Source organism: Trematomus bernacchii, unplaced genomic scaffold (assembly GCF_902827165.1).
Source record: "Trematomus bernacchii unplaced genomic scaffold, fTreBer1.1, whole genome shotgun sequence".
NCBI lineage: Eukaryota > Metazoa > Chordata > Actinopteri > Perciformes > Nototheniidae > Trematomus > Trematomus bernacchii.
Window position 1 is genome coordinate 162,723 of NW_022987851.1, and position 11,057 is coordinate 173,779.

Sequence of the window (11,057 nt, forward strand, 5' to 3'; positions counted from 1 at the left end):
TCTCCGTCAGCAGCAGCTGATCTGATCTCTGATCCCTCTCTCGCGTCCGGTTATACTTCACTCGCGTTTACAGATGGAGCAGCTTATTTCAGACTCCAGCTTACAGCTTCCTGCCTGCTACCTTCCAGCTACCTGCCTAAGACCTGCCAAAGACCAGTATCTGGGAATGTTAAGCCCTCCCACTATTTTCCAAGAGGGCGTTGCCAGATTTTCAATTTCAGGATTTAACCAGGAGATGGCGCTTCATTCACAAAAACAGGAAGACAACTTGTCATGGACTTTCAGTTTTGTTTAGAAGAGCATTTGAACACATCAATATTTTAGATCAAATAAAGTATATCTAATCTTGTAATTCAATAATATATAGTCTTTATATATTAAATAACTATGGCCAAACTAAGACTTAGTTTTTCAAAAGAGAAAATGCAGATATTGTATAAAAAACTAAAGTTAAAATCTTGTTTTTAATGCCCCAAGAGCAATAAAAACACTTGGTAAAAAAATCCTGAGTGAGGCTTTCATAAATTGCATTTAGCTGACGCTTTTATCCAAAGCGACTTACTATTTAATAAATGATAATTCATAACAAATATGACTGATGTGTGATTATTATTCATGCTATATACTGATATAGGGCTAAGTAAGCAATCAATCCTGCAAATTAACCCTTAGTTGTTCAATATTTATTCAGACAATGTGAGTAGAAATACAGAAATTCTGCTCCCACCTAAGGCCAACGTTGCAATATTACAACATTTCCCTAAAAACTTACCAAAACGTAAACATTTTTAAAACTCTTTCATTTCTGCTCCAGAGGCTATACAACAACATCTGAAAGGTCAAAAAAAACAATGTCAATTTCACTTTCCACTATGTACAGGTATCTTGGGTCAGTCTTGTCTTCCAAAAATCAGGAATTAAAGTCAAGATGTGAACTCAACACGTAGTCACTCAGAGGGGGGTACTAATTATTTTCAAATGCATATAGGCAATGCTAACCATTTACATGTACTGTAGGCTCTTTCAGTCAAGAATTTGAATTTGAATGGGATGGGGAGACGCTCTGCCAACAGTGACCCAATCTTCTGCTCCTTACAACCTACTCACTGCCTGTGTTTTAACATGTTTTAACATGTTCTTTTGTTTTGTTTTATTTGTTTTGTTTTAATGTTCTGTATTTTAAATTGTTTTATTTAAGTATCCCAATAATGTATGTTGCATGTTTTAAATGTATTGTATTTACTTGTTTAAAATGAAATGTGTTTTAGATTGACTTTTAAAATCTAACTAACTACAGATGAAAAATAGCCTCTTGGCTAACTCTGGCACATTTACAGAAATGTTCATTAATGTGCACTGTCCCTGTTAAATAAATGAATAAATAAATAAAAACACCATTGCCACCGGTCATTCCAGTGCCAGTGGTCACTCCAGGGTCGGCGGCCACACCTGATGAACCCACCAGGGCAGTTTCCTCAGAGCGAGAGGAACATTTTTATCAGGACAGCTTTTTTAAGGGACAGCATCGCCCTGAGATCTATGCTGCTAATATTTTCATAACGCCATTTGTGACATATGGGAGAATGGTGAAAAGAACCAACTGGACTGGGACCAATGGGAAAATGCCTCTTCCCCTCAATGTGAAGCGATCTATCTAAGTTCTATTCATATTCTTGACGGGAAGAGCAGTGTAAATGGGGGGCCTATATGCATTTGAAAAGCAATATAAATCACACAGTTAGTATACAATAGGCTTTAAAAGCACCATCGATAACCATTGCCCTTCTCCAATTCAAACCAAGGTATCTTGGGTCAGTCTTGTCTTCCAAAAAGTTTGTGACAAGATGTGAAGTCAACAGGTATTCACTCAGAGGGGGGTAGGTACTAAATGCCACCCATTTACATGTAGGCAAACAAAGTCAAAAATCAACATACAGTAGGGGGGTGGGGGATGGTGAACGGTATGGTAAATGTTTGTAAACACAATCCCCAGGATGTGTCCTAATCAAACCAAAATAGAAAATGCAGATATTACACTCATAAAAGAAATGGTAGACATATCAGTAGCCTACTCTTAGTGCCAAGTTGTCTCAGACAATCTGCATTTCCTAATGTGGGACAGTTCTGTGCAAAATGTGGGACACTGAAAAGTCTATGTTAAAAAGCCTCAGTCACCTTAATTCATGTAATAAAAACATCTCAGGTCAGTAACACTGAAAGCTAAATGTGCAATACCATGTTCAGCTATGTTACTATTTATAATGTTATTGTTGTCACAACAGAAGATGTTTTTCTTTATATTGAAGTTAAATGCATCAATCTGGTGCACTTTGAGGCCAAAATTAAGAGATTTATGGATACCGCTGGAAAAAGCTGCAGTACATATGCCGAGCCTGTACGTAGCGCTGTAACTTCCTCCACAAAAGCAGCCTTCTGTTTATTCAACATGGTGGGGGCCGAGGGAACCGGGCAGAGTTTTTCGCCGGTCAACGTGTGTTAAAGTTTAAATCTTCCTTATTGAGCTTTAAAACAAATGAATAACGACTATATATAATAATAAAATAAACACCGGCTGTTGTTATGCCTGCTGTAACGTTAAATTACTCCGTTCTTCGCTTGTAATTATGCCGTTACAAGCTTCATAGTTGTATTTATCATCTAAATTTGCCGAAACAAGTTTAATATTCTGAAAGCCAAGACTTTGTTTATTTAAAATCAAACAAAACACCCAAACCCCGAAAAAATAGTTTTTTACGCAAATCCACGTTTATTTTGAAATGAGCCGTTGCGACTTCCGACTGATTTCGATAGAGCGGGTCACATATATTATATAGTGTATTGTATTATTAAGTAATATCATACATTAACCCCATTATAGCAGATGCCACATTGAATGGATGAACACATGTATGCATCAATAATTACAACAGAGTATTTCTAAATACAAGCTGTAAAAATACTTATATGTATTTAATACTAATAACATAATTAATTAATTAATTTCAGATGATAATACTTTTCAGTGTCTGTCTCATGCAGCAGCTGGACCTGTAATTTACAGGAAAGGAGTGCACGCTACTAAAGAGCATAGACTGTATATATAAAGAGACGCGCTACCATGGAAACCAAACAATGGTGTAGCTGTATTGAAGTCCGAGTGGAAACAGTAGCATTTGGAGCATTATGTTTGAATGAAACAGCCAGGTCGTGACTCACACAAAAAAAGTGTTACTTCACTAACTGTAAGCTTGTCACTCAGAGTAACCTACAGTTAACTTAACTGCTGGAGAAGAAAGATCAGGGGGGGGGGAGAGAGCTGTGGCTGATGGGCCATTAGGTGTGTAAACACACAGCATTCAGACTGTTTAAAAAACGGTAACAACGGACTATTTTTCTTAGCGGATGCATGTCAATTTAAATCAATACATACAACTATTTTTTAAATCAATAAAAACATTTTCTAAATCCATAAAAGCATTTCAATTAATATTGGGAGTCATGTCGTTACTTTGTTGAGAATGTGGCCATGTAACAAGCATAATTTGCAGCGACTTGGTCATTGTGGGGAAAAATAACAGCCAGGGATCAAGATCCCTCCGCTACGCGTCGGGATCCTGATCTGCCTGACAAGGCTCCATTAAAATATAAATATTTTTAGTGAATTACTGAGTTTAGGCACGTTAATAACGTTTTAATGAAGTTGAATACAGAATATTCATATTTGTCAGTGATTTAATGTCAATTCGGCGAACATAAACATAAATGATCGTGGTGAAGATGATGATTAAATTAGGATTAAAAATCGAGAGCCGGCTGCATTTCCTCTCGTTCGTTTTTTTCGACTAAACAACATTATTTTGTTAAATAACAACATGGTGATGTTTTGTAAATGATTACATGTCTTATTTAGCACAGACTATGATCCTATCCGTGACATATGGATCTTAACAAAGATCCGCTATACAGTAGTACCAGACATACTGTACATCCAGCTTACTGTATCAAAGTTGATTTCACATGAGCTCCAGTGTGGAACCCCACTGCACCCCCTGGTGGATCAATGATCCATTGCAGCTGGCTTCACAATAATTAAATGTATTTATCACGGGGGCGGTCTCAAGTCAGACTGGGGGCAGGCTCTTCATCACTGGCCTTTCACGGGCCGTTCACGGGCCGACCACGACCCTCACGTTTCAAACTGTCCTAAATAAGCTGCTACATGTCCAAATAAATCTATCAGATCTAGCTAGTTCTAGTTAATGATATGACTGCCTGCTTATCAAAGGACCTAAACAATAAGCGTTGCTTGGCAACGGCATGTGGCAGCAAAGTATAGCGCAGCATTATGCATAGGCTATGTTTATATGAGGGGTCAAAATCCCATGCTCATAAAATGCTCATATATTTATTTTTTCTCTTCATTCCCCGCGCCCAAAAATAAATAAATATACCAATTTCAGGAAAAGTAACAAAGTTTGAGCAGTGTGGGTTTTATATTAACAGAGTTAGACATTTCAAAACGCAAAGTGTAATAACTGCAGTTTGCCTCCCTGTCACCGAGAATGACAAAGATCCTCGTGAAGCACAAGCCCATGTTTCTCACTAAATTGTAAGTATAACTTATTAAAAAGATCAGTTCAATGCAACTAATGTCGTCTTAGTGTTATTGCATGATGTTAAAATTGGTTTGCCATGAATTTAGTGATGGATTGTAAACATTTGAAATGTAGCATTTAAGTGTTTCTCAGTTACAAGGTTGTTGTAAAAATAAATCAGACACTGATGGTGCAGCGCTGTACTGTACCTCTTTATATAGGCGTGTTTTCCCTAATAAATAGTTTTTGCGCTGATCAGGGGTACTTGGCTACATTTCTTTTTCAAAAGGGGTACATTATTGAAAAAGGTTTGAGAAGCACTGCTGTAGCGAGTACAACTCTAACACAGAAAAGACCTGTCTATGCTGCACCAGAACGCCTTGTTGGAGATTTTTCTTTTTCCATTTTTTTCTTCCTGGTCATAGTGACGTAACGGTCATAGTGACATTACGGGAAAAGATAAGGCTGAGTGAGTGTGTGTGTGTCACTCACTCAGCCTTATCTTTTCTCAGCCGCAGCTCCGCACACACACATGATCAGTGCTCAGGCTGAGTTCTGCGGTGTCTCACTGTCTCGCAGACCCCACGCAGCAACCAGGAAACGACACCAGTAATCCAGCTCACACTGTCCGCTCCTCGAGCCTCAAAGGGCGGAGCAGCGAGCCCCGCAACGTCCCGCCAACACGGCACCCAGACCCCACGCAGCATTCTCATCTGTTTGTCATTACTGGTGTCATTTTCTGGTTGCTAACAAACGCCATTGTAACACATAAACACTGATGTTCCACTGTAACGGTGGTTGACTAATCAGAACATAGTGGGCGAGCTGACCAATCAGAGCACAGTGGGCTCATAGGCAGGGGCGGATCTAGAAAAATATTCATGGGGTGGCAAGAGGGTGGCAGGAGAATTTGAGGGGTGGCATCCCCTGGCAGAAGTATATGCCGATTTAATCGTAGTCATATCAATCAATGTTAACTTGGAAAGCCACAATATTGATATTTTAACTCAATAACATTAGGTGACATTATTGTGGCACATCAGTAAAGCCTTTATTAGAGATATATAAGGCGGCAGACATAATTTAATGAATTTTAACTGAATAACTGAATGAGTTTGTTTCACTCTTAGACCAGCAGGGGTACCAAATCTATGCAGACTGCTGCAATAAGTACATGAATTAACTGTCTTATCGATGTTTGTCTGAATTAATATGATAATATTAACAATCATATCATTCCTATCAGCTGTCAATCAGTGTTATGATTCACATATTCATCTATTATTAAATAAACCATATTTTTTGGAGGAGTTAATGATGAATGTTCCTCAAGATGCTTGCTCACCCTCCTTCAAATTTGAAAGATAATTATTTACTATCATATATCAAAATTCAAAAGAATCAAAAGAACAGTTCAGCGCCCCACGACTTTAGTGCAAACAGTTACACCCTTGACTTTACATCAGAAAGAACAAACATTAAAGAAGTGACTAACTGCATCAGTTAGGGTTAAAAAACGTGTATTCAGCTAAAACATATACATCGCTGCAGTTATTATCCAGTGGAAATTCCTTACCTACTGGCCTAGTTAAATCAAAGTGGTTACTTTTTTTTGGCTGGGCAGTGTAGTTTTACACACCGTCTTATTTGACTTTCTCAGGACTTAAAACTGTTTTTTGGGGGCAGACCCCCACAAAGAAAAAAATATATGTACACACGTAAGGTCATCATCTTAACAGTTTTTTATGCTCATCGAGTCATCCGTGAGCAGACTATCAAGTTGGCATGCCTATTACAGCTGAATGCGGTGATTACCATGTTGTTCAGCAAAACGCCTCACAAACGTATTAAGATCCAAAGCTTTAGTGCGTTTTGATTCAATGCTGAGTACAGACAAACTTGACAGTCTCTTCTCTGTCATTGTAGACCGCAAATACCTCATTCCTTCCATCTGCTTGCCTGGGTCCGAATGCTTCTCGTTTTGCGCCGTCCCGTTCAAATGAAATCGCCGCCAATCACATTTCCATGCTCGTGCCAGGGCCGGGGGAGGGGTTACAAGGCTCGCGTCTTGTGCTGCATTCACTTGCACTCGGACATTAGAGATTTTCTCTCATAAAGGTCCGATGAGCCACAACTTTTATTTCAAAACAAAGCTGCCAACTGGGGTGGCAGCTGGGGTGGCAAGGCTATTGTTTAGGGTGGCAGTTGCCACCCCGGTAGATCCGCCCCTGCTCATAGGGAGGGGGGGTCAGGAGCTCCAACAAGCCGTTTAGGACAGAGAGTGAATACACATATTATACAGAGCAGTGTTAATTTCGTCAACGAAAACTATGACGAAAAATGTTCGTCAACGACCTTTTTTACATGACTAAGACGAGACGATGACGAGCTAAAAATAGATTCTTGATAACGAAAATTTGACGAAATGTATATTTAGTTTTCGTTGACGAGACGAGACGGGACTAAGGTGTTAATGGTGGACTATCGGACATTAAAAATGCAGGGTATTTCCCCCCAATTGCCCGTCTTGTCTGTCAAAATGCATCTTACATTTCTAACTTGCAATATCATTATTTCCGCTCTCTTCACTCCAGAAGAGCGATCTCCTCTCTGTGTGCGGGGGCGGGGCATAACAGACACGCTGCAGCGGCACACAGAGATCTGCTGGGGACGGAGCGTTCAGAGAGTATAGAGACACTCGACAAGTCTCGATGTGGACAAAGCTCGTTTGCCATGTTTTCGCGTTGACACGAGTAGAGTAGTCTGTCCAAACAGCCGGCCAAAAGGCGTCATATTCAGTCGGAGAAATGCACAATTTTCGACTTCCTTAACTCGTAGCTCTGTTGCCCCAATTACGAGTAACGTTATCACATCAGGTGTGCAGAGGTGGGAGAAGTACTAAGATCTTGTAGCTAAGTAAAAAAATACCATAGTGTAGAAAGAGTTCCTCAAGTCAAAGTATGATCATCAAAATATATTTAAAGTAGCGACAGTAAAAGTAGTCATTGTGCAGATTGGTCCATTTCAGAATAATATATATGATATGTTTTATAATGATTGATCATGAAAGTGTTCTTAAAGCTGGTAAAGGTGCAGCTAGTTTGAATGACTTTGTATACTGCAGGGTAGCTTGTGAATTTACTCCAGGTGGAACTAAAGTCTGATTTAACACTTGATTATATTTCACATCATTCATCCACATCTGTAAAGTAACTAAAGGTATTAAATACATGTAGTGGAGTAGAAGTACACCATTTAACTATGAACTGTAGTGGAGTAGAAGTACACAGTAGCATAACATTTAAATACTCCAGTAAAGTACAAGTACCTCAACATTTTACTCAAGTATAGTACAATATTTAAAAATAATTATATATATTTCATTTATTTCACATTTAAATAAAGCAATTAATTCGGTTAACAATTTGTTAGTTTTTTCCTTTAAAAAAATAACAAAAAGTAAATACAAGAATGCCGTTAAAGTACCGGATCGATAAGCAGTATTGATAAGACTAGTAGTACCGTAGAAAACCTTAACGATACCCATCCCTAGATATTACACAAGTAAAGTGTTAAGAGAGTGAAATGTTGCTTTACGAATTTCAACACTTGATGCTGTCACCTTGATTACAATGTCAGAAACCTGTATTTGCCTAACTGAATTGGTTTAAAGAGAGAAAACATTTTGACTAAAAGTTGACTAAAATGTAATTTTTCATAGACTAAAACGTTTTGAGTTTTCGTCGACTAAAACTCGACTAAAACGTTTTGAGTTTTCGTCGACTAAAACTAGACTAAAACTATGAAGGATAGAAATGACTAAAATGTGACTAAAACTAATAACCATTTTCGTCTAAAGACTAAGACTAAGACTAAATCAAAAACAGCTGCCAAAATTAACACTGATACAGAGATGCTGTATGAGAAATCAATGTGATTTTGGAACATTGAACAATGTGAATCTATTGTAGTAGACCTCAACAATCGAATTATGATCAGTAGAAATGGCCATGTCATGGGACCTTTAACAAGAGCAGTCTCAGTACTGTTGTGCGGTCGAAAGCCTGACTGGAACACTTCGAAACAGTTATTTAAATGCAAGAAATGTCTTGAAAAACAACTTTTTCAATGAACATAACAGATATAGCCTTCAAAAGTGTACACGTGTTAAACCGCTTGTTTAACCACTATTCATGGTATACCCCCGGAAGCCTGGTGCTTCAATTGTAGCAAAAAATGCTTAAAAACTCAAATTCAAGAGCTAATAGTATATCGCTATTGCCCCCCATCGTAATTGTTTGGTCTAAAGCTCAAGTAATATGGCTCAAAACATGTATTCATTCATTTAGTTTTGTACCTAATATATTTTGACTGCAATAGTTCAATTTTTCCATATGTGTCATTTACACTGGGGACATGTCCCCTTCACCTTTTGAGAAGGCTGATTTGGTCCAAAAGTATAATTTGTCAAATATCTTTTTAAAAGCTTGCGCCCCAAAATAATTAATACGCATGTACTCATCAGTTTTATAGCCCCATTTTGGTATTTATCTACTCTAACCTGACTTTGATCCCCCAATTACACTGCCTAAAAGTGTATATGTTGAAGACCATTTAAAATCTTCTGACCTCTGATGACCCCATCACTTTTCAACACAAGTACATGTCAATTGCAGCGTATGTCTTTACAAAATGTTCTTTACTCAGTTTAAAAATGACATAACTGTTTGTTTGTCAGTCTTTCTAAAACACAAAATATTGTGTGATAGGCTGTTTGTCATACATTGATGAAACCCTCTCTGATTGGATGGCCCAGGACGTCACACTGGAAGACGTTGTCGATGCAGTTGTTTTTTTGTATGGTTAAGACAACCATCAACCCTAACACAGATATGTGTGTCTCTGTTGAGGCTCTGCATCACATCTTTGGTTCCATCATGACGTTTGGCCTTTCTCAGGAGCAGTTCTGTTTTCCGGGCTCTAATGCCTCGTGTGTTACGGATCAGTTCAATGCGGGGACCAAAGTCGCCCTTTACTTGTTGTTTGTTTCATGTATGCTGGTTACCATTTTAGGGAACTTTATTGTCATGGTATCAATAGCTCATTTCAAGCAGTTGCATAATCCCACCAATGTGCTTGTTTTATCTCTTGCTCTTTCGGACCTTCTTGTGGGTGTCGCTGTGATGCCCTTCAGCACCATTCGGACCATTCATGGCTGCTGGTTTTACGGGGATGATTTCTGTATGTTTCACTCAAGTTTTGATATGTTTCTTACATCTGTCTCTATATTCCACCTCGTTTGTATTGCGGTGGACAGGCAACAAGCAATATGTAATCCTCTGCATTATTCTAGGAATATCACCATGTCAGTGGCGTGGATTATGGTATGTGTAAGCTGGGCGTTGGCTGCCGTCTTCTCTTATGGACAAATTTACTCAAAGGTTAACGTAGTAGGGTTAGAGGAGTATATGGAATCAATAAAGTGCCTCGGCAGTTGTAACCTTTTCTTTAACCCCCTTTGGGGAATCCTGGACTGTGTAACTACATTTTTCTTTCCCTGCACTGTTATGGTTTGTCTGTACACTAAAATATTTATCGTGGCAAAAGAGCATGTCAGAAAGATTGGAGATATGGGCAATTGTTCAAACGACAGAGGGTTGGTTAAACAGTCTGAGCATAAGGCTGCAAAGACTCTGGGTATTGTGCTTGGTGCCTTTATCTTTTGTTGGATGCCGTTTTTTACTAACACAATAATCGATGCCTTCACTGGCTTTAACACACCTGCTGCTCTCTTCGAGGCTTTTGTTTGGTTGGGTTACTTCAACTCAACCTTAAATCCAATAATCTATGCCTTTTTTTATCCTTGGTTTAAGAAGTGCTTTTATCTTATTGTCAATCTGAAAATACTTAACCCCCATTCTTCAACCATAAATGTACTTACACATTTATGAAAGTAGTGGTGAGTATTTTTATGGAAATTATTGCATTAAGAGCAGGTTTGGACGCAGTTGATAAAACCAAAGCTAGATGAAAGATGAAAGATGCATGGAGGCTTATCCTTTTTTCCCTGCCACTGATCTCTCTTGCTCAGCCAATGGAAGTGTGAAATGTACTACAGCGCTATGCCTTATTTTCCTGTGACAGGTTTTTGGTGAGCATTCGTCTTTATAGTGATTATGATTGTAAAAAGTACAATTAAGTCAAAATATTTCAATCTGTAAATGCCACGATGTAAAAAAACAATTCCTGCATTTAAGAAAGACCAACAGTTTATGATCCCTAACGAAGGTACATTTACCACATAAGGAACTTTATTGTTTTTATGTAAATTTGAATAACTAAAGGTGTTACTATGAATAAATGCGAACAATTGTTTATGTTTTGTCATTGAAACTAGAGTAGGTTAACAAGTCGGTAGGTTAATAATATATTCATTTAAGGATTTAATAAAAAAGATAAAAT

At 38.2% G+C, this 11,057-nt stretch overlaps 1 protein-coding gene across 1 annotated transcript; it reads left to right on the forward strand.

Annotated features, from left to right (window-relative positions):
* Nucleotides 1-9,532: 9,532 nt before the first annotated feature.
* LOC117468982 (trace amine-associated receptor 13c-like) lies at nt 9,533-10,546 on the forward strand. Its single transcript, XM_034113372.1, has one exon. It carries the CDS (start codon nt 9,533-9,535, stop codon nt 10,544-10,546), a length of 1,014 nt encoding a protein of 337 aa, XP_033969263.1.
* Nucleotides 10,547-11,057: the final 511 nt, after the last annotated feature.

Bases quoted from the DNA above. Each gene is read 5' to 3' on its own strand.
- LOC117468982 (XM_034113372.1), top strand. From the start codon at position 9,533: ATGACGTTTGGCCTTTCTCAGGAGCAGTTCTGTTTTCCGGGCTCTAAT.